The 24,094-nt window shown below is 42.7% G+C and overlaps 1 protein-coding gene across 4 annotated transcripts; it reads left to right on the forward strand.

Annotated features, from left to right (window-relative positions):
* Positions 1-1,183: 1,183 nt before the first annotated feature.
* Positions 1,184-23,796, forward strand: TBC1D9B (TBC1 domain family member 9B). Of its 4 annotated transcripts, none has more exons than XM_074884181.1 (22): positions 1,184-1,395; positions 3,947-4,057; positions 6,962-7,080; positions 8,125-8,353; positions 8,936-9,194; positions 9,736-9,943; positions 10,076-10,288; positions 10,428-10,589; positions 11,208-11,358; positions 11,762-11,976; positions 12,712-12,829; positions 13,556-13,841; positions 14,511-14,640; positions 15,810-15,908; positions 16,549-16,617; positions 17,392-17,632; positions 17,999-18,064; positions 18,219-18,290; positions 18,711-18,761; positions 19,836-19,883; positions 20,321-20,427; positions 21,344-23,796. In XM_074884181.1, the coding sequence occupies exons 1-22, from the start codon at positions 1,278-1,280 to the stop codon at positions 22,034-22,036; spliced, it is 3,765 nt and encodes a 1,254-aa protein (XP_074740282.1). In that variant the 5' UTR covers positions 1,184-1,277; the 3' UTR covers positions 22,037-23,796. The 4 variants fall into 4 exon arrangements, with proteins under 4 accessions (XP_074740282.1, XP_074740283.1, XP_074740284.1 ...); XM_074884182.1 differs by having other exon boundaries at positions 18,729-18,761; XM_074884183.1 differs by lacking the exon at positions 18,711-18,761.
* The last annotated feature ends 298 nt before the right edge of the window (positions 23,797-24,094 follow it).

A 24,094-nucleotide genomic window follows, 5' to 3' on the forward strand; every position in this document is an offset into this window, starting at 1 on the left:
AGAAGGATCCTTCAGCATCTTCTCCCAGTGCTCAAACCCTTCCTGCAGCACATCCAGCCTTCAGAAACCACCGTGCTGCTCCCAAACAAAGCCATGCCATCAGGATGAAGGCAGAGCCTTTGAAAGCTCAGCCAGCTAACAAATATTTATATAACAGTAGTGTACAAAGGCTCCGGCTGGGATTAGGGCACTGCACTGACACCGAAGATAGATCATGCCAGGGTTAAAGGATTTATAGCCTAAAGACAACACGGCATTCCCGCCTTTCTGGGAGCTGAGCAATAAGCACAGAGGTGGTAGATGTCAATGTTTTCTGTTGCTGTAACACTTTTAGAGTTTGCAGGGAGACTCTCTAATGGTTATTAAAGGAAGACTAGCAGTTCACTGAATTACTGGGAAGCTGTTCTGCAGCCAAGACATGAGAAGGAACTGCATATCCCACTCTCCTGTTTGCTGCAAAGACTGTCCTTGGACTTCATCACAAGCCCCTTGTGGGCTCCAGAGCTGCAAAACAAGGACCAAAATGATGCTGGCACCCCATCCCGGCAGGGCGTGAGCTGGCTCGCCGAGGCTGAGAGGCTGGTGGTGGCCTGGCAACGCGTGTTCTTCACAGCAAAAAGGGGTAATGAATTCCTGTGTCCCCAAAGGGGAGGTGAAAGCATCCCCAGCCCAGGTAGGAGAGCTGGATGTGTCCACACTGTGCAGGGGGCTGGAGGCTGCAGATGATGGCAGCAGTTTGAAGGAGGCAGCAAAGCTGCTCTGGGAGCTCCCTGCCAATAAATCACTGTGTGTACGATGGGAGGGAGCATTTAAATAATCTGGTTTAGTTAATGGCAGCTTCAATGGGTCGCACGGAAGATTTTTCATTTGTCTGATGTTTTACTTTATAAGCACCTTACTCTCATCAAATTGGAGCTGCTCTGGCAAAGGTCTTTTCAGTGCAGGGTGCCACCGAGAGGCAGAGGAGGGGACCCGCTCTGCAGAGCGCGGAGGACGGTCCAGAGAGGTGGGCACTAGCCGCCCTCCGGGGAGCGGGGCTCGAACCTGCCACCTCGCCGCTGCGGAGCCGCGTCCCTCCCTCCCGCGCTACGGCGGCGGGCTGGCACCGCCCCGCTGCAGGGAGGGGGCCGCGCCGCTAGAGGGCGCCCTGACCGCCGGCGCGGCCCCGTGACCCGCCGGCGCGGCCCGGCCGCTCCCTCCGCGCCGCCTCCCCGCTCCGGCCGGGCCCAGCCCAGCCCCGCCGGGCCCCGCCGTTCCGCCGCCGCGCCCCCGCCACGATGTGGCTGGGGCCCGAGGAGGTGCTGCTGGCCGGCGCGCTGTGGGTCACGGAGCGGGCCAACCCCTTCTTCTTGCTCCAGCGCCGGCGGGGACACGGCAAAGGGGGCGGCCTCACGGGTGAGGCGCGGCGGGGCTGAGGGGAGGCCCCTCGGGGCCGGCGCTGCGCGGGCGGGAGGGGGGTTGTGGGGGGTGTCGCCGCCGTGTCTCCGCCGCGCCGCCGTGTCCCCGCAGGGCCCGGCTTGGGGCGGGAGGGGGCTGAGGGGCCGCCCCAGGTCCGGGGTCCCGCGTCAGGGCGGGGCGGGAGCTGCCCGCCTCGGTACGGCGGCGGCTGCGGGGCTGGAGCTGGCGGGGGGGCCCCGGCGAGGGGACACAGGCCCCGCCGGCTGGGCTCAGCCCGTTCTGCCTCTTCCCCTCGCTTCTCCTCGCGGCGTGTAACCCCCCCGGAGAGCCGCCGGGGTGCCCTCGGTCCGCTGTGGCCGCGCCGTGCCCCGTCCCCCCGCCCTCCCGGCTGGAGCCCGGTTTCCCCCGCAGCCCGCGGGAGCTCGGGGTCGCGCCTGCTGCCGCCCGGCTGGGTCTGTGCAGCGCCGAGCACTGCGGGGGGGGGGGGGGGGGGGGGTGGTCGAGCCTCCCCAGCGGCGGTGCAGGGGAGGACAAATAACTGTAACAGGAGTGGCTGGGATAATCTTCCCTTGTCAAAAATGGCTTCTTTGGCAGACTCGTGTTGCCTTGAATTATTGGGGTGTTTCTATCTTTTTTTGTTGGTTTGGTTTTTCAAGATTTAGAGGGTGAAAGACGTTGGTTTTAATTAGTATCTGTATGAAAATTGTGCTGTGCTTGGGCTGGGAGTGAAGTTGTGTAAAAATGTATGTCTGATAGCCATGTTTGGTGACACAAACTGTTAAAATAACGTAACTGTGACCAAGGCACAATGTTAACAGCAACAAAATTCCCCTCACTTTTCAAACACCCCGTTTGTGTGCAAAATGCTTACACGGTTATGTAAATAACAAAAACGTGCTTTTTTACAATTATGCACAACGTTTCATGTGTTAGCCCTGTTAACCACATACACTAACTACAGAAACGATGCAGCTGATAAACATCGTATTTCATCTTTTCACAATGTTCAAAATTATTTTAAATTACTCTTTGATGTGACATAACTTACTTGTGTAATTTTGCATGTAGACATGTCATTGTACTCTGGAATTTCCCAGGGTTTTACAAAAAGAAATGATACTTGGTGCTATTCTGGAAACATTTAAAACAGATCTATTCTTAAATGGTTGAGGCTTTGAGCCAGTTTATTTCTTGAGCCTAGTTTAGGTTAGTGAGAGAGTCTTCTTCAGAGCTCCTACATGTTGAAAGCCACGTGTTCTCCTTAAGGAGCTGTACAACTGCAAGTTGACATTTTAGAGTTAGAATGTAGATATTCAGCCAAGCTGGAAAGGGGTTTAAGTTGCTGCTGTACTCACGTTCTTAAACATGTCTTGTTACTGGTCCATATGTCACATTCATTCACTGTTGTTATAGGAAGTATTCAAAATGACTTTTTAATCCGTATTCTGCCTAAAACTGTACACAAGAAACCTGGAGCCAAACCCAAGATCCTGCTGTGCTGGATACATACGTGTTTGTTTTAAGGCTTACCAGGTGCGCTTGCTATGGATGGTGTTTCTCTTAAACTACAATCAGTGGTATATTCCTAATCTATTACTTGCTTTTGGATAGCCAAGAGAGAGGGGAGGAAGCAGCATGTTTCATGATAATGAATGCGATACGGATGAGTATGGTTTGCTCAGACTTACCCAAACCATAGGGAGGAGAGTAGGGAATTGAGCCTGGACCTCCCGAATAGCGATCCAGAGGCGCAACCGTGCTCCCTCTCCAAGTTCTAGAAAACTTATTGATCATGAGGATGTTGCAAAATTAATTTGCATTACAGATACTCGTAGTGCATTATCTAGAATAACAAAGCAAAGTATCATCTTAGATATTTATCTAGTAAATAGACTTAATTGAAATAAATTGATTTGCTTTACAAAGTTTGGTGGCTGTCAGCATTTATTCTGGAAGTGTCTTCTTTTTTATTTAATAGCATGAAAAATATTTTAGCTTCTGTATTACTAAATTTTGATTCTCTGCCTTCTTTTTTTGTTTAATCAAAGTACTTCTAGAAACGTCACTGAAACCTGTGAGTACCAGATTTTCAAGAGCTATTTGATTCCAATTCGGGTTAGTTCTCTTGCCTACTGTTTGCATAGGTGATGCTGAAAGGTACAGCATTGAAAACTCTTCTGTGTTTTAGTTGAGTAGGCTTAAAAATCACTATTAGCAACAGAAACCCCACAGAGGAAAATACATTTCATTCTTATTAGAAAACTCTCCTAGGAAGGCGGAGGATTATAATGAGGTTTAGTAGGCATTTAATTGCCATCTAAACTTTATCCATTACCAGTGGGATTGGCTGTAGTTGGTTTATAAGCAATTTGCTTGAAGTGACTGGATGTATGTCTCCATTTTCTCAGCCAGGTGCTGTTGCTCTTCCATCACAGCATACACAACATGAACATCGGCTTTTTTCTGTAGCGTTGATCCTGTATTTCTACTTAACCCAATTTTTCGTTTGGAATTACATTGTTTTAATTTCTCTCTCTTTGCCTCCCAGGTCTTCTTGTGGGAACGTTAGATGTGGTTTTAGATTCCAGTGCCAGAGTTGCCCCATACCGTATTCTGCACCAGACTCAGGACTCTCAAGTGTATTGGGCAGTGGCATGTGGTATGTATTGATGTGACTCTTGTCGGGGGCTGGATTTGTGTTACTCTATTGTCTTTTTGGTTCAGATGATCAGTTATCCCGCATAGGAGTATTCTGTGACTGCTCAGGAAACTTTCTAGAGCTTCTGGTGGGGTAGTGGAAGATGCCAGAAATGACAAAACTTCTCAGTGTTGTTTAAACTGTAGTTTAGGAACCTAAGGGTCTGTAAAAACTTCTGTTTCTGCAGATGTTATGAATTTTCTTTCTTCTAAGGTGTATCTGTTTGCAAGGTCATAGTGAGATTGTTCAGAGAAAAAAACATGATGATAAGATTGCTGTGGGATGATGGTGTCAAAACCTGCTTACCAGGAACACGGTACAAGATGGGCACATGTAAGGTCATTCAAGGTGCCAAACACTCTTTGGGGAATCTCTTTACTGGCTTGATCCAATTTACTTTTCTTCTGCTATTTGTGGCCTGTAATAGATGTATAGATACACTATATCTGTAAAATATATTAGAATAATTTTTTTAAAAAAACATCAAGAATCCTTGGCCTCTTTTAGTTGAGAAAGGTAACTGCTGTATTAGAATATCATGGTACAACCTTCTAATAGCTGGTGGTGAACTTTGATTAAGGCTTTAGGTCCTACTGGTTGCTAAAGAGAAAATATCTTCAGACGTATTTGTTAGACCAACTCTGTTTGTAATAAGACTTTTCACTTCTCACTTTTTGGTTGAGACATAAAATCTGAGCATGAAGTAATTGTTAAGCCCACAGACGTTGATGTCTTGTTTTCCCTGTTCCCATTTTCTCCCCAGGCAACCAACACAGTATTCTCCCTTGCAGAGCTACTTAAATTCTGCACAGGAGAGGTTTAGAAGTTGCTGTGTTTCACAAAAACTCAGTTGCCCTTTTAAGGAAGGCAGAGGCAGAGAGGAAGAAAGAAAACAAAATGGCAGGCTAGAAACTGCATAGGAAAAAGCAGAATATTTAGTGGCCACATACAGTGCATATATGAAATTTTATAGTGTCTTGACACTAAATGAGTGTGTTATTTTTTGTACCATTTCAAGAGTGTTTTAGTTGATATCCTTGATGTCTCAGTTATTTTAAAGTAATGCAGCATGGGAAAATGGAATGGGCTCTATAACAACCAAATGGTGTTGGATAAATTATTAGACTGGAGTAATATATTGTCTTCACCCATAGTGTTTTTTTAAATCATGTCTGGCTCTCATTTTACTGTCAAAGTAAGAGTACTGGCATTCACTTAAAGTTACAAAATACATATGGCTCTCTAGTTGAAAAATGTGTATCTTTTATTTATGATTTACCATGTGTAAATACTAGTGGGCAGTATTTGGGTCATGCATGCAGCTTCAGCGTTTCTGCTTTGTTCTTACATCTCTCTTTGGAGGAGTTGCAGAATTTTACTCCTTCATGTATGTCATTCTAACGTTGTTCTAAGAAAGACGTCAGTTATTGGGGCCTGGCTTATTTTAGCAATTTGTCTGCTGTCATTTGATGAGAGATGCACCTCATGAAACAAAACAGAATGCTGTTCCCCTGCCGTTGTTGCTGGACCTGTGGGTTTTTTCCACAACTAAAGCATCCTATAATTGATAATTCTGTGCCCTTAAAATAAGCCATTTTGTATTACTCAAAATTATTTATGCTGTAAAAACATTGTCCAATGGCTAGGATAGATGTCAAGTAAACTTACACACACAAACTCAAATTCATAGCCCTGCACTCCTTTGAGACAAGACAGCTTATTTGCTTCTAGTTTTTTGTTTCAGGTCCTGGAGATATTTTTGTTATGAAACCACAGATTAGCTGGCATTGGGTTTTGTGGTTAGGTGTCCAGCTACAAGCTACAAATACATGAAGACTATTTCATTGCTGAAGCTGCCTCTTAAAAAAAAAAAAAAAAAAAAAGGTAGAGCAATAGCTTCTTTTCAATCATTACCCACATGGAGGGGTCTAATGTACTCGCAGAGAAATCGAGTAGTGGGAGGCATGCTGTTAACATTTTTAGATATCCCACTGCTTTTGTATGAAACTTCAGAAGATAAATTTATCAGAATTTGGCAAAGAGAAACTTAAAAATGTCTTTGACTTGCATTTAAACAGATTTCTTTTTGTCTGCATTTAACAATGTTTCTTGTTAAAAAAATTGTATTGCTTTTTTTTATTTCTTCTGCATTTTTTTTCTGTCTACAAGAGAATATAGTGATAGCTACCAATAGAGAGGAAGAAATCTTTTAGTAAACATAAATCTTTGAGATAGTTAATGGCAACTAACTAAAGCAACTTTCTACAGAAAAGTTCTTTAAATTAGTTACCCAGTGAAGCTTATCCTTTGTGAACTGTTGTAGACTGCATGGTTAAAGACAACTGTTTGATAAAGTTTGCTGAGAAGTTTTTACTGAAGAAAGCAAAGAACTTTCTGACGTGAATATTTTAGTTGCTTTTTGTTTTGGAATTGCATGCTCTCTGCTGACCATAGCCCATGGAAAATGGAACCTCTTTGTAGGTGTAAAAACTTCAGTTGTTCTGAAATGTCAAGGTTCTTCTGAAAGTTAGCGATTTTTGTTCAAGAATACCAGGAAGTAAGAGAGTACTTCTTGTCTGGAACATAAGAATGCTTTCTGTCTGGGGAAAAAAGCTGTTTGGTGTGCACTGGCAAATAGAGTGATCTGTTGGTAGCGTGCTGATTGTCCTTGGTGGCACATTTCATTAGAAACATAATGTTGGTGTACATAAAATATTCTTGACATGTTTGACAGTTGGTGTGTTTGATTGTCATCATCACTGCTTGGTAAGTATTAGTTTCCTGCCGTGAACTTGGAGGAGAAAAGGCCTTGTTCTAATTTCTTTTTTCTTTGCTCTTTCCATCATCTTTCACCCCTTCAATTAGGATCATCTCGTAAGGAGATCACAAAGCATTGGGAATGGCTGGAGAATAACTTACTGCAGACTCTATCCATCTTTGATAATGAAGAAGACATCACTACCTTTGTCAAGGGCAAGATACATGTAAGCAACATGTTTCCCTGAAGCACTTCCAGATCCTGAGAAAGAATGGGGAGGTGGTTTGAAGAATTTCTTACCCTTGGAGGGACGGAGCAAGAGCTCCGTTGCAAAACTTCTCTCTGCTCCCTCTTCAGACATACATACATTTGGAATTGCCATGGGCTGCATCATGTTACAGTCACAACACTAGACAAATGTATTTGGGAGGGGGAAGGTTATGAGCAGTCGATCTCAAGGAACAACCTGCTTAGGATGCTTCTACTAATTAAAATATAATACCTCTTTAAAATCCTTGCCAATTATACCTTTGATGCAGAGAGAATGTTTAATGAGGGTTCATCCAGCAACAAATACAGGAGAGAGAATTCTAGTTTGTGAGCAATGTACTGCCCTGCCACGGTGGCCTAAAAGGCATCTAGGTTGTGAAGGAACTGCACCCCACTTCTACTGACTTCTGAGTCAGACGAGTGTCTCTGCTTGTTGTACAGTTAACACGCTTCAGATTCCCAGCCCACAAATCCTCCAGAGTAGAAACTTATAAATACAGTTTTTTACTGAACAGCAACAATTTGAGTCTTTTCCGGTACTTCTGTCAGATTCTTTGTATTTTCTTTGTGCGTGTCTGTGTGAGAGAGATTGTGGTCATTTTTTTTCCTTCTGGCCAGTCAAGATCTGACAGACTGCAGAGTTCTGCCCTTCCTGGCAGATGATCTTCTTCCTGTTGAAGAAGCAAGTTTGCAAGTGAAAATAGACTTCCATTCTCCTGCAGGGTGTTCAAAGTGTTACCAGGCCAGCTGTGAGAAATGCAGTCAAACGTTAAACATGAACGCTTGCTGCATGCTTTCGGGGGTAGATCCCAGACTATCCGACTGCTCTTTCTGCATGTCTTTACTATTTCTCTAATATGACAGGAGAAATGATAACTGCTGTGTCGTGTTTCTTCTTTCTGTCTTCCGGATTGCCGCTGTGACCTTGTGCTGTGTATTACGTCTGTCAGCAGGCATGTTCCCTTCCATTTCTTCTCTCTCTCCTCCCATGCCCTTTCAGGGAATTATTGCTGAAGAGAATAAGAATGAGCAGCCCCAGAGTGAAGAGGATCCAGGTAAATTCAAAGAGGCTGAACTGAAGATGCGGAAGCAGTTTGGGATGCCCGAGGTGGAGAAGTTGGTCAATTACTATTCCTGCAGCTACTGGAAGGGCCGTGTACCCAGGCAGGGTTGGCTGTACCTCACCGTCAATCACCTCTGTTTCTATTCCTTCCTGCTGGGCAAAGAGGGTGAGTTATAAGCCTGCTAGTTGTTTCTCTGTCATTTCCCATGATCTTTTTGATGCAATTGATCTTTTGTGTGAACTTTTTTTAAGCTGACAGGTTTTTCCCTTTTAGGAATCCTCTGAGCACTAGCTCAACACGTAGATCGCTCCTTGCTCTCATAGGCACTGCAGTGATGTTTAGACTGAATGCCTGCGTCATTTTGCAAAACATTTCCTAAGTTGTACAAGTACACCTGAAGTTTTACTTCAGCTGGATTACAGAACCAAGCAATACTTTTACCTTGGTGAGGTTTATTTGGAACCACCGCCAGGACCCAGTATTTACCAGGCTTGACTAACTGTAGTTGAAAGCGTTTACTGAATGGGAGATAGTCTTTTTGGAGCTGCTTACTTTTGGAGCTGCTTATTTCTAATCTAGTTAATCCCAAAGATTAAGTATTTTTGGAGAACCCAGTAAAAGTATGAAGAAGTAAGAGGGGAAAAGTGCTGTTACACTGAGAGCTTACTGGCTGCTTGAGCTTCATTTTTGATTGTTTGTTGTTTTGCCTTGACTTGTGATAGTATTTTTTTAAATTTTTTTTCCCAGTTACACTGGTGATCCAGTGGGTAGATGTAACCCAACTAGAAAAAAATGCTACACTGCTGTTCCCTGAGTGCATTAAAGTAAGCACAAGGGACAGTGAACTGTATTTTTCCATGTTTCTCAACATCAACGAGACGTTCAAGCTGATGGAGCAGTTAGCTAACATTGCTATGCGACAGCTGTTGGATAATGAGAGCTTCCTACAGGACAAGTCCCTCCCGAAGCCCAGGAAGCCTCTTAAGAACATCTCTGCATTAAAAAGGTATATGTTCCCAGCAGTGAGAAGACAGATGACAGGGGATTGTAATAATAAATCTGCGCTACTGGGGTTTTCTCACTCTAGGGGCTGCATCACTTATTTCAGTAATTAGATCTCTGCCTATTCTTTTTTTTCCATCTCAAATTGGTACTGAATTCACACACACCCTCATGTCTTTCTCATGCATGACTAGGCACTGTCAGAAAGAATTTTCAACTAGAAACTTTTGAAAATCCTGTTCAAAAAAGTGAAAGAAAATTACATCAGCCCCTTTTTCTGAAGTTGAAGATTTATAAAAATTAATATATATTTGTAACATTTCGGTTTTGCAGATGCACTTGCATATTTTATCTTGTATTGCAGGACATACGTTGTCAGTGAAGCATGTCTGAAGGGTGAAAGAGGAGTCAGATAAGGGGTGGCATCTCAGTTAGACAAATGAATGCTAAGAATACACAGCACAGTCTGAAGGTTGTGATTGGAATGAACACTTAACATCTAGTGTAGAAAAAACCTCTGGGGACTACTCTTTACTTTTCCCCAGAGACCTGGATGCTCGAGCCAAGAATGAGTGCTACCGTGCCACTTTCCGGTTGCCCAAGGATGAATGCCTGGATGGACATACAGACTGTACCTTGTGGACACCATTCAACAAAATGCATATTCCTGGCCAGATGTTTGTTTCCAACAATTACATCTGTTTTGCCAGCAAGGCAGAGGAGGCCTGTCATCTCATCATTCCTCTCAGGGAGGTGGGGATTTCTTAGCTGTATATTAAGACTACAGGCCTTTCTTGTCTTCTATGTGTTTCTATCTTCTGTGCAGTGCTTTATAGATAATGGAGAATCTGCTAGATCCAAATGGCCCTTGTCTTTGTCTTCTAGGTGACAATAGTTGAGAAAGCAGATAGTTCCAGTGTCTTGCCCAGCCCTCTGTCTATCAGCACTAAAAGTAAAATGACCTTCTTCTTTGCCAATCTGAAAGACCGAGATTTCTTGGTACAGAGAATCTCTGACTTCTTGCAGAGAACGCCATCCAAGAAACCGTGCAGCAGCGACAGGGAATGGAAGTGGAACTTGGCTGATCCTGGCTGCGAGGTACTAAGGAAATAGCTGGGAGAAGCATTTGTCATTTTTCAGAGTAATGCTCCTTACCAACAAATGCTGTCTCTTTGTTAGACAATTAGCAGAGGAGGGAGGCTGCCTGAGCTTAGATGCTTTATGTTCTATTGTTCAGGAGGTTCCAGAGTTGCCTTCCAGCAGCCCACTTGCAGTGAGCCCCACGTCTGCTCTCAGCAATCAACCTGGCAACTTTTGTGCTGGGGAAGTGCCAACAGCCTCGCAGGGACTGCTCAAACTCTTCAGAAGAAATTCCGAGGAGCTCTTGGGATCCAAAGGGGTAAATAATATTTTAAATTAAAACAATTAACTCTAAATAGTTTGTAGTAGGTTGCAGGTTTCCTGTCCTGCTCTAAGAATGAAAATGGATTTTATCCCTGGTCAGTCCTGCAGTATCGCTGCTGTGTCTGTCACAGTGGTAGTGCTGGACAGATGTAACCTGAGCATCAGTTTAATTTATCAGTACTGAGATACCTGAGATACTTGACTAGAGGCTGAGAAATAGTGTTTCTGTGCTTCTGGGATGTAAATTCATGTCTGTGAAGAACTACTTTTCTTCAGATCAAGAAAGCAGAGCATTGGTATCTCTGCTTGCTAGTTAATTGTCTTAGACCATGGTTCTTCCTGCATTTATGTAGAGATTTTTTCAAGGTGTAATGCCACTGCACAGCCCATGTCAGTGTTGTAAAGACTTGACTTTAGGCAAGGTCAGAACTGATTCAGAACAGTGTAGATTAGCATACACCCTTTTATTCAGCAGGAGGAAGAAAGGCTTTAAATGTCAAATTGCATTTCTCTTGTGAAGTGTAGGCCTGAGTATACCCAAAAATCACCTGTCCTACAAACATAAAAATGGATTAATTTCCTAAAATAAATGGCCGTATTTGTTCCTGTGAAGGCAAAGGAGAAGATGAAGGAAGAGTCTTGGAACATTCATTTCTTTGAATATGGGCGAGGGATGTGTATGTATCGCACTGCCAAGACTAGGGAGCTGGTGCAAAAAGGAATCCCGGAGAATCTTCGTGGAGAGCTGTGGCTCCTTTTTTCAGGTATGATGTTGTGCTAGATACTTTGACAGCTAGCAGGAATAAGCATTCTGCACATCTCAAAGGAAAAGGTGTAAATCTTAGCTCATTTCAGAAGCCGTTAATCACAAGTTGATTCCACCTGCATGATACTTCATGGTGTTTTTGCCAAAAAATGCAGTGATTGCATTCCTGACGTTACTTTCTTTATGAGCATAGTAGCTCTTTGGCCTCCTTCATCTGCGTTTCAGTGTTGGGACCTAGACTGTAACATGATGATTTAACACTGAGTTGATTAATATACTTTCATATTTGTTTGTAGTTGATGAGTACACGTAGTGCTTCCTGGCTGCCTCATCTCTGATACTGTGGGCATAAAATCTGTCTTTCACTCAAGAGGTGGAGCAGTATTTGTTTGTTGTTACAGGGGCTTGGAACGAGATGGTGACTCATCCTGGTTACTACGCAGACCTTGTGGAAAAGTCAATGGGAAAGTACAACCTTGCTACAGAGGAAATAGAGAGAGATCTGCACCGTTCTATGCCAGAACATCCTGCCTTCCAGAATGAGCTGGGAATTGCTGCCCTCCGGAGAGTCCTAACAGCTTATGCATTCAGAAATCCAACAATTGGGTACTGTCAGGTAAGAAAGAAGTCTTAGACTTGTTAGTCCTACACAGTGACCGTGATTGACTTGGATTTTTTCTGCGGTTTTTTGTTCAGTTTCAAGCTTTTCCTTCATGCTGTCCATGTGGTAGTGTGAGAGTAGGAAAAAAGTGGTTAAGTTGCAAGATCTCTTAACTATCCTTTGGATACAGCATTTAAATAGACTTTGCACATTTCTGTTAGGTGCAGTGACAGAGTCTTTTACTAGTTTTCCTGCTAGAGCTTTCCCTAGTTCAGCAAAAACATCTTCTGGTTTCATTAAAAAGAGCAATTAAATTGAATAAGTGATGATGCACATGAGCAGTATATTGAAAATGAAGCCAGTTGCTTGTTTGTGAAACAATTCAGCGGTAATTCAGATTCATTTCGTATATTGCTCTGGTATTAGAGGTTCTCATTATGTTGCTCCGTTACAACCAAATTGTTACAAAGCTTTTTATGAAAACTTTGAAAATTATACTTAATCACATCGACTAATGAAAGTGCTTGACAAAAAGTAGTTTTATTATTTGCTGCCCCACAGAGAAACTGAAACAGGAAGGTAAATTGGCTTAAAGTCCCCTATTGACTCAGATACCAGTTAAAGCTGGAAATAGATGTGACTCTTAGTGACAGTTTTGTTGTAGTCATGCTTTTTAAGTTTAGATGGCCTGTAATGACAGGGTTTTCATGAACATCTTCATGTTTTTCTCCTCTGTTTGCTGGCTCGTAGGCCATGAACATTGTTACGTCAGTACTGTTGCTGTACTGCAATGAGGAAGAGGCTTTCTGGCTCCTGGTGGCTTTATGTGAGCGGATGTTGCCAGATTACTACAACACAAGAGTAGTGGGTGAGTTTTTGTCAAATTCCTCCTGGAGCCTGGATTTTCAGCTACCAGCATCTCAGTTCCACCAGCATCTCTCAGGAACAATTTGTTGTTCAGAATGAATGAAATGTGATGCCTTTTAAAGATGATGAAGCACAACCCTATTCCCTTTAAAGTTGCAGGTGTGTGATGGAGACGTAGGAAGAGACACTACAGGCTACCAAGGTAGTAGTACTACCTTGTAGTAACAAGGAAGATGAAGTCACTAAAAATTGGTAGCAGGAGGGACCATTAGCAGTAAGGAGGCATATCTAGAAGAAAATGATTGGGTTATTTTTTACCCAGTCTGAATGATGTATTAAATCTTTGGAATAGGCTTCCAGGAAAGGTTAGTGAAAGCACTGTTTCATGGGCTTTTAAAGTTGGTCTGTATAAAAGAGTAAATTTTGATGTAAATACCATAATATCAGTAATCCTCCACCCCTCTTTTCAGGGAAAATGCATAGATCAATGAGAGATTCTGTTTCTGCATGCTCTGCGATGTAGGAATAGTCTCTGTCTTAATATGTTGTTTTTACTGAGAACAGGGAACAAATCTAAATAAATGTGTTGATTTTAGTTCTGATGTTAAGAGGCTTCTATGAAATTCAAGTGAACTCACACCATTTTGTTTAATAATTGATTAGCTTGGGTATAGGACTGTGATACCACCAATTTGAGTTCTACCATTGGTTTTGTTTGTTTTCCCAGGTGCGTTGGTGGACCAAGGCATCTTTGAAGAACTTACACGAGAGTATCTTCCACAGCTGTCAGAAAAGATGCAGGACCTAGGAGTGATTTCCACCATATCCCTTTCCTGGTTTCTCACTCTCTTTCTCAGTGTCATGCCCTTTGAGAGTGCTGTGGTCATTGTCGACTGTTTTTTCTATGAGGGAATCAAGTTTATCTTGCAGGTGTCATTGGCCATACTTGATGCCAACATGGAGAAGTTGTTACAGTGCTGTGATGAAGGCGAAGCCATGACTATTCTGGGCAGGTACCATTCATTGCTCTTATCTATAACTGAATAATAATGGTACTCTTCTAGTCATCATCTCTTTCTATGTAATTCCATTACATTGCAGGTCACAGATAACACTCTAGGACAAAACATGAGCTCCAGAGAGGTTTCCTATTGCTTTCTACAACAGCTGAAATTAATTTTTGGCTCAAGTATGGAGGAATCCCATATTTCTGCAATTGTTTGCTTTGCAGCATAATACATGCCTGCATCTCAGTTTGAATACAAACTCCAAAGGGTTGTTTATCCAAAATCCACAGAAAAATTATAATTTAGTATTAAGAACGCATCCTGGCAGGAATCGCCTTCTAGAAACATAAAACTATCATGCAAGTATCTCCCAAGTCTAATAAATGTTAGATTTTCTTGTTTGAAATATGAATCTCTTCTATGTGCAGCAAGATCTTCAGCTTACGATTAAAAGCCCACTTTAAAAAAGAGTAGATACCCCCAAAACAGGGTGAAAATCAACTTTACTTCAGATACATTGAGGGGTAGCATTGCAGGTTAGATGGGGAAAATTAAATCTTCCTGCGTGTTTAGATTAATGGTACAAAGAAATTGGGAATGATGCATTTAGGATATTACTTCTTTTCCTGGACACTAATCCTGAAGTCTTGCATCTGTTCTGTTATTTCCCCACAGATATTTGGACAATGTAGTTAACAGACAGAGTGTCTCTCCCCCTATCCCCCACTTGCACGCCTTATTGACGAGTGGAGATGACCCACCACTTGAAATCGACATCTTTGAACTCATCAAAACATCCTATGAGGTAAGGTTCTGGCTTAGTTTTTGCCAAGGAGATTTTTCTCTACTAACATCCAGTTTTATACTTTGTGCAGCCAGAATTTGAACAGTTTTCATAGCTTGAGGTGCTTAAGGAGTGCAGGCTCAAGCCGTTAATCCACCTGTTTGGTATGAGTAGAGCCTAACACTGTTGGCTATTGCAGAGAGTCTCTCCAACACCAGTGGAGACTGAAATGAAGACTGCAAATAAGTAATAATTACAAACCAGAGATTCTTTCCTGCTTTGCCAAAACAGTCTCCACTCTTACTTGTATTTGAGGATTGTTAGTGCTAGGGAGTTGGGGAGGGAAATTCAGGGTAAAAATTGAGGTGTACTGCAGAAACACGGAAGCATCCCAGTTCATGTGCACAGGAATCCTGTTCTATGATCCACATTGCAGTAACAGGAAGGTGACCCGAGAATGGTGCCAGTGCTGTTGAAATACCTCTGCACTGGTGGAGGTGTACCTCATTATTCATATTGAGAACAAACTCATAAGAAATGGGTACCTGAATGATGAAAAAAAACACAGGCAAGAGAACTGGTGTTTGACAGTTCTTCTCTGCTCCGCTGTGGTGAATGTGGATTCATTTCACTTTTTATCTCCTGTTTTTCATCCTGTCCCCCTCCAGGTACTTACAGTCAGGCAGCTATCATTGTGCTGGGTATTTTGTTTGTTTCTTCAAATCTGCCATCGCTGTTCCTGGTTTCTTCTACAAAAGAATGTCACCAAATTCATCTTGCTTGTCTGACTTAGAAGAAAAGCCTCTTAACTTTGGTGTTTCTAGCTGAATCTCATACAGGTCCTAGAGAAAAACAGGGCTGGAAGGAATGGCAACCTGTCTATTCGCTTATCTCTGCCACAGTACAGGATCTGTATTTCTGTCAGTCCTGACAGATGCTTTTTCAGCTGTTCTTTAGAAACCTCTGATGTTGGGTTTCTCATGAATTCTGCATGACTTGTCTTGCAGGACAGGAGTGAATTGGGAATAGAGCTCAAGTTTTTTCTCATCTTCATGCTGCTGGTAAAAGGCTTCTAGGGGTTTTAGATCATCTCCGAGGGGATAGTACCCTTGTTAAAGAACATGTAATTGAACAGGGGTTGTTCTGTCTTTAGGAGATGATGTTGACCTGGTCTGCTTCCTTTCTTGTAGAAATTTAGCAATCTGAAGGCAGATGACATTGAACAAATGCGTTTTAAACAAAGGCTGAAAGTGATCCAGTCTCTGGAGGATACAGCCAAGAAGAGTGTGGTATGTGACTCCCAGATGGAATGAGCCACCAAATGGCGTATTAATGGAATGTGTTTTGCTATGAACATCTAGAAAGGTTGTGCTGTAGCAGACCCAGTTTTAAGTGACTTAAAGAATTGCAGTTCATGTGAAAAATGGATTTACTGACTGGAATAATTATTTTCTTGCTATTTAGGGAGTATGCTAGCGCATTAGGGAATTTTACAGAAAGGTTCATGGCCAAAGGGGAGTATCCATATCTATTGCAGTTATCTCCGATGTCCTAGGTAGAGAACCTCATCCACATGTTTCTTTCACTGTCGTTTTTCAATGCATCTGAGTCAAACATCTGAAGATAAAAACAAGAGGGAGGGACAACAGTCTGCACAGTCAGGTCTGCACAAACAGGACATAAGTGCCATAGTTTTTTCTAGCTGATCAAGATGTCCAACTGTTCACAGTTGACCAGAAGCTGTTCCTCTGACCTGTAATCCATAGCAATGGGAAGTATTAGAACAGTTGTGTTTTCCCTCCCATCCTGTGTCATATCTCCTTGCACTTGTTTTCTTCTCTTCCATGTTACATAGATTTTTCAGTGAGTCATACTTAATTTTTCTAGCTTTGAAATAAATTTTTCACTCTATTTTCTCCCTAACTGTAGGTCCGAGCTGTGTCTGGTGACATTGGTTTCTCTATTGAAGAACTAGAAGAGCTGTACGTAGTGTTCAAGGTAAGAAGCTAGAGCAAGGAAGAATGTCTTCTGACACAGAGAGAACAAATATCAAAATAAATTGAAATGGAAGCAATGGCTTTGCTCTGATTCTTAATCCAACCTGTCAGAAACAGATGTGGCATTCTGTTATACATGGTGCCAGTAAGACTGGCCCTATTACTGTCAGATTTATTATTTTAATTTTTCTTCCCCCAAAGTCGGCCAAAACACGTTCACACTATTTGAATGATACTTTTTCAGAAAGAGATTGTTGAGTCAATGGAAAGGAATGTCACATAGCACTTAGAACGGGGACCTAGGGTAGACTGTACCTCAGTTTTTATTCTCAAGTTTGCCACTGACTTGTACTTAAGTGCCTCTGTCAATGTATGTATTTTTAAAAGAGTGATATTACCCAGCTGCATTTACCAGAGTCACTGCAATCTCAGTTGCACTGTGCTGTAGACTCAGAAGGAGAGGCTTAGTTCTAAAACCTGCATGTTCCCTTTGCAGTAAAGCTGAGTGTCATTTCATTCAAACCTGAAATCATGTTTTTTGTATTTTTCACTTGAAATGGTTCTTTGTGCTTTTAGTGAAGTTCCTGTCTCTTCCTTCATTTCATATTATTTTGTAGTGAAGTAATGCTAGGAATAATGGGGGAGGTAAACAGTGTGCCCTGAAATATCTTTTCTTTGCTTATTCAGTGCTGGTTTTGAGCTATAACAAAGTCTCCACTCCCGTGGATTGTTGTAGTGCAGTATAATCTGACCTGTTAATCCTTCCCCTCCAAAGGCAAAGTATCTGATGAGCTGCTACTGGGGAAACAACCGTGCTGCCGCTGCCCGCCGAGATCAGAGTTTACCCTACCTGGAGCAGTACCGCATAGACATGGAGCAGTTCAAAGAGCTGTTCATCAGTCTGACCCCCTGGTCCTGTGGCGCACACACACCTGTGCTAGCAGGGCGTTTGTTCCGGCTTCTGGATGAGAACAGGGATTCTCTCATTAACTTCAAGGAGTTTGTGACAGGGATGAGTAAGTGCTGTTACTGGAGATGGTGGAATATTGCAAAAAAATGTTTCTGTTGTTTTCCGAGCAGAGAACTGAAAGGAGAGAGTGGTGTTTGCACTACCATGAGGGGAGGGTGTCAGCCTTACAGGAAGCCTCAGGCGGAACAGAAGATGCCTTTATGCTGCCAGGCAGTCTCCTGTTGTGGGAAACGATAGGTGGCAAACCAACAAGATGCAGCTTTGCTGTGGATTTCTTTACTGCTTCTGTGTGCAGTTAGCGTTTCCTCATCACATGTGAACTCATTCTGTTTTGAGCCTGTGAGCAGAGGGTGATTCTTTATCCTAAGTGCAATTATTCGTAACCCTTTTTTTTTTTTTTTTTTCTTCCCAGGTGGGATGTACCATGGTGACCTCACTGAAAAACTCAAAGTACTTTACAAACTGCATCTGCCTCCCGGTGAGTGATTGCTTCTGTGTACTGCTACTATTGAGCGTGGTCTGTTCTGACATGCAATTGAAAAGGAATGCCTCATGAATTTTGCTAATGAAGTGGGTGATACTGCTGTTCAGGTAGCTTAGAGATGTTAACACTTGCTTTTCTGTAAATACAGCTCTGAATCCAGAGGAGACAGAGTCTGCTTTGGAGGCCACAAGTTATTTCACAGAGGATGTTACAACAGAAGGTAATGCAACACTGCTGCCTCTACCTCTCAGTTTAGGCAGGAATTGCAGCATAAATCCACGTGCTGTGAACAGTGATTTTGTGCAAGGCATGGTTTCATGCTGGCAGCATGTTAAGATTTCCAGTGTGTTTGAGTTCATGGTTTTTGTTGCATGATGGGAAAGAAGTTTGGAGTTTAAACTCCTCAGTGTCCATTTCATGGAGGACATGGCATGCTCTGAAGCACAGTCACAGACTGCTGAGGAGGAGGAGCAGTGTGCTTTTAACCAGCCCCTGTCTCCCACCATGATTTAGGTTTTTCATCCAAGTCTCATTGTCTCTCTCTTGTTTTTGTTTCCTTCTCTGTGTCTGTCTATGTCTGGCCTTTTCTTCTGTTTTATCTGGGATATTGTCCCCTCAACCCCTTTTTCTGCTGCCCAAGTATCTCCTTTTGTCTCAGAGCTGGATTTCTGCCTGCACTGTGAGTCTCAAGGTCAGTCCATGGATTATGTGCATGCATTGAGCATGGCTATAATGCTGGTATCTGCCAGCACCAGTGTGCTATTTTAAATACTCTGAAGTTGTTGCTGCTGCTCCTCTGTCACACTCCCACTATGAATAAAGTGCTATAAGTAATTAGATATCTTTCAGTATATTCTACCTATTGAGTTTCAGCCTTGGTCAAAATAGGTTTTGTCCAGCTTCTTTCTGTGGAATTTATCTCACCCTAGAAACTGGTGGGCAGAAAATATGCTCAGGGCAGAGCATGGGGGGTGCTGGGCTTGCTGGCCTGGGTAGATGATACCTATGCCTACTCCACAGTTCTTCTAATTTAAAGGAATAAGGATGCATGCCACCAAATTGCAAAGCTGCTAGTAGACTAATGTACTGTATTTCTTAAAACACTATTTTAGGGATTGTAAAATAGGAGGTCAAAGTATGTCAACTGTGCTAAATGGTTACCAAAATGTAATAGTGCTCAAAAAAAAAAAAAAATCTGAGTAAGTACAAGGGGTAGTTGTCCTGCTTGGTGCTAGGTGGCTAATTTAGCAGTCTGAGTTGAACAAAGACTTCCTAAATAGTCTAGTGACAATATAGGGAACCAGAAGTGAAGTTTGTAGTTAGACTTTGAAAATTACTCCTAAAGTGTCAGTTCAGTCAGTGAGTGTAGATAATAATCACGTATGTGCTCAGTAGCGGTTTGGATCTTTTCCCATTCATTATCTTGCTTTGGATAACTGAACTTCTTTGTCTTTAAGCCATCACATTGCTTAACTGTCTTCCATATCTGTGTTTCACCCTTTCTTTTAAGAGTTCTGCCCTCTATCTTAGCTCTTGAACCCACTTTTTCACTGTGGCTTTTTATCCAGTTCATCCCATCAGCCTCTTGCTTCCATCCATTTCTGTTCATTCCTCCAAACATGATGTGGGAGTGTGAGATCTAACTTCTATTAAATATATTCTTGTATGATTTTAATTTGTATGTGAGTTGCCTTATGTTCTTCATGTGTTGTATCGCTGAAAATCAGCTAATTATTATTCTTTTATAATTCCGTAATTTTTTTAGAAACCCAAGAAGATAAAGGAAGAAGAAATGAGAATGGTCCAGAAAAAGGTAATTTCATCATAAATAGACCACATTCTAGTCTTGTCTCTCTCATATTATGAACTGTTCATTGTCTGTTGCTGTATCAAGGAGACCTTTCAAAGTGTCCCTCATGGACAGAGGTAAAGTGGGATGTGAGCTGGGAAATACATCTCTTATGCCTCACTGCTCTGACTCTTCTACATACCGGATCATAACATTTGTAAATCATGTTTGGTAAGTTGTTAACTTGTAGAGTTCATTTATGAGAAGTCAAGCTGATGCAGAAGTATTAAAATCTTTGCTCTACTGAGCTGGATCATAAACCAGCGGAAAACAATGCAGCCTCCCTGGTGGATGCTTTCCTGAACTGTCAATAAAATCTGCTTCCAGTATGATTTTTGCTGGCACAGCGTTCACTTTTTCAGCAAACCACCTGACAGTAGTGGCTTGTTCTTACCTTGCAGAGGAGAAAGGTACCAGTCCACAGGACTACAGATACTACCTAAGAATGTGGGCCAAGGAAAAAGAGTCCAAGAAAGAAACCATTAAAGATCTCCCCAAAATGAGCCAGGTAAGAAGTGAATCTGAAGGTTTCCAGTTAGATGACTGACAGCTTAATGGGAATTCAGCAGTATGGGCAGCTCTTTTGCCAGCATATTCAGTCCTTGCCTGTAGATTGCCTTGCTGTTCTGGTCTGGTGAGCTTTAGAAGCCTCTAATTCCACATGTTTATGTTGAATTCCTCAGTGGACATGGACAAACTGTTTTGTTTCCACCAATCAAATCTATTTGATTCTCTCTGCCTCTCAGACCAGTTTTTCCTATAAGAACTGCAACCTGTGTTTTCTCTCCAGAGCAGTATGTTTCAAATATGCCATCAGTCATATAAACTTGTTTGGCTTTTTTGGTTTTGCTTTGCCTCGAGTTACAGTTGGTTGGTGGAGAGCAAAGAACGTGGTTACAGGAAAGAGAGTCTGATGACTGGTGTGATCTTTTCTGTCTCTAATTTCCTTGATGAGTGCTACTTAAACTAGTTTGGAAATGCTTAGAAGCTGACCACAGAAGAGTAGCAGGACAGAAGTAAAACTTTAGGTGTTCTCAGATGTGAATATGCGACTACTCTCTTCATCTGTCAGCAAAAAAACCCCCACCACTGTTAAATTGCTAGCTGTGTCTCACTACGGCAGAGAGAGGAGATTTTGCCTGTATTGAACTGTTCTGAATTAGTACAATAAGTTGGCACTTGCTTGGTGGGGAGGCAGATAAACAAGGAGTCAGTCAACATGGTGCCTGTTGCTTCATCTCAAGGAGCATCTGGATGATGCTCTTAGTCATAAGTTTTGTTTTAAGTAGTCCTGCAAGGAGCGGGGAGTTGGAGTCGATCCTTATGGGTCCCTTCCAACTTGAGATATTCTGTGATTCTGTGACCTGCCACTGTCAATTTTTTTCAGCCTGAAATATGATTTTTTTGGTTTTTGCATTTTAAAGGAACAATTCATAGAGTTATGCAAGACCCTTTACAACATGTTCAGTGAGGACCCGGTGGAGCAAGAGCTGTACCATGCAATTGCCACTGTAGCCAGTCTCCTTCTGCGAATTGGGGAGGTTGGAAAAAAATTCTCCAACAAGCCCATGAGGAAGTCTGAGGACTACAAAGCAAACAGTACCCAAGATCCTGTGAGTGAAGAGGAGTCACCAACATCTGAACAGAGTCAGAATTCAGCAGTGGAGCAGCAACCCCAAGCTGACCATGAGGACAAAACCTGCGGAGATGCTCAGCCTGAAAAAACACAGCAGGAGAACCAAACTCTAGGAGATGTGTCAGGGGAAGGACAAGGCTCTCCTTTACAGCTGCTATCAGATGATGAAACCAAAGATGATATGTCCATGTCTTCCTACTCCATGGTCAGCACAGGCTCCCTGCAGTGCGAAGACATTGCAGATGACACGGTCCTGGTTGGTTGTGAAGGCAGTAGTTCAGCTGCCAGGTATGGTAGTACCATTGACACTGACTGGTCTATCTCCTTTGAGCAGATCCTAGCTTCCATGCTGACGGAAACAGCCCTTGTAAACTACTTCGAGAAAAAGGTCGACATTCTGCAGAAGATCAAAGATCAGAAGAAGGTAGAGAGGCAGTTCAGTTCATCCAGTGACTATGAACTTTCCTCCGTGTCAGGGTGAACTCAAGAAAGCAGGAATTGTCTTCGGGAGATAAAACAGGGAGATAACATGGCAGATGGCAGGATGGTTTGGTATTTTGTATTTGGGTTTTTTTTTTGTTTAATCAGAGACCAGTAACTACACAATTACAATAGATTCCAGTCATTAAGGGGCTTCTGACAGTGACTGTTTTGTGTAGGTGCTTCTTTGGCCACTCTGGCTGACAGAATTAGATTTACATTCTCAAGAGCAACTAGAACCTAATAGCCCCTGACATATAGAATTACCACCATAAATTATGCATGTCTGCCTTTTGCTCTCTTTTATTTTAATGAAGTTTTATTTCAGACGGTAACTGGTCCTTGCCTACCCTTGTTTGCTGTAGGTTCCTGGGTAACTTGCGCAGCAGATGCAGCCTGGCTTGAAACCATGTTCACCTCTGGCTGCCAATCTGAGAGCTAATGCAGTGTAGTCAAGTGCTATAGGACCCCGACCTATAAATAGTCTCGTAAGTTCTTCAGTGCTGTTCTGTGACTCAGCAGCTATGATGCAAATGTGCCCCACTGCTCCCAGCACCCTAAGATCTAAACACAGACATTTCTCAGATCTGCAGGTTTCTTTCAGATGTGATTTGGCATTTTCATAGTGTATGATCACTTTCTTTCTCCTTCAGCATTCAGACAAATCTGATTTTCTAGCATTTGCTTTTCTAATTCTTTGAAAGCCATTGTTTTTAGTTTGTCTGGGAAGCCACAAGCTCCTTGACTTCAGTGCAGAAGTAATACTAAGTCAATCAATGGGCTCATGATGGTTGGAATGAGGGAGTAAGTTCCTAAATTAGAAGTTGGTGAGTCAGCCTCAGCATTACAGGGCAGTGGCACACTGGTCTGCTGGACTTTCCCTGTCAGTAAACATTCATTTTTTCTTGCTGATTCTCCATTTTTAGTAGTGGGTCTGATTTTTTAGGAGGACTCCTAAGAATACTCTGATCAGTCAGCCCTCACAAATGCTTGGGGTAGGAAGATGTGCAGGAGTGTTATGCCACCTGCAGCCGCTCAGTGTGTCCTTTCTGAACATCTCCTGTACCAAGAGTCTACCAGTGGACGTGCTCCTAGAAAGTACCACACATCGGAGGGCATTTATACCTAAAGAGGAAGAATTCAAATCAGTGTGGCCCTCTGCCATCAGCCCATTATGGGAAACCTCAATAGACTAGATCTCTTTCCAGTTAGAGACAAAATAACTGGGAGACCAAGTGACTGCTCTTTTAAATCAATTAAGACCAGAAGAAACTAAGAGTTAGCCTTCTGGTAGCAGGGCCTGCGTGCCAAGGAAGGAGAATGAATGCTGTTCCTACAGATAACTTCATCTCAGTACGCAGGCATCTGCCTTGCAGGGCGGGAGCGAGAGCTGCTGCTGCTTGGCGAGAGCAGACCCCGCGCTGAAGGTGAGGTTTGCTACAGCTTTTGGCTGGCATTTGGACTGTAAAGGACGGGAAGGACACGTGCAGTTGGATGGTCCCATTTAACACTACTTGGTGTGCTACTCAGTGTTAATTCCTCCTTGTGACATTCTCTGTATGTATTCACAGCTGGTACATATTTCTTATTTCTCTGCCTCCTCTGTCCTGTATCACTGGAGAGCAGCCATTAGTAAAACTGCTTTTACTAATTATTCAGTAATTTATTGTAATTTTTTAAAAGTACAAATAATACATGTGATTTTACACTGTCAGTCTGTCTTACCTGTCATGTACTCAATAAATGAACCAGAATCCTGTAGACTGGTTTGACTGCCTCTATTTCTCAGAGCTCATGGAATATTGCTTGTTCTTTGTCTGTGGTGGTTATCTAAAAGAGCAAATTTGGTGTGACAGGGGTTGGACTCCCTTTCTCTCTCCCTCCCTCCCTTTCTTTTTCTCTCTTTCTTTATCTCTCTCTTTCTTTCTCCCCCCCCCCCCCCCCCATTCTCTCTCTCCCTCTCTTTTTATTCTTTTTTCTTTTCTCCCGTTCCCCCCCCCCCTTTGGTTCCCCCCTCCCTTTTTCCTTTTTTTTAATTATTATCTGTATATTTACTTTT

This window comes from Strix uralensis, chromosome 14 (assembly GCF_047716275.1).
Source record: "Strix uralensis isolate ZFMK-TIS-50842 chromosome 14, bStrUra1, whole genome shotgun sequence".
NCBI classification, from domain to species: Eukaryota; Metazoa; Chordata; class Aves; order Strigiformes; family Strigidae; genus Strix; species Strix uralensis.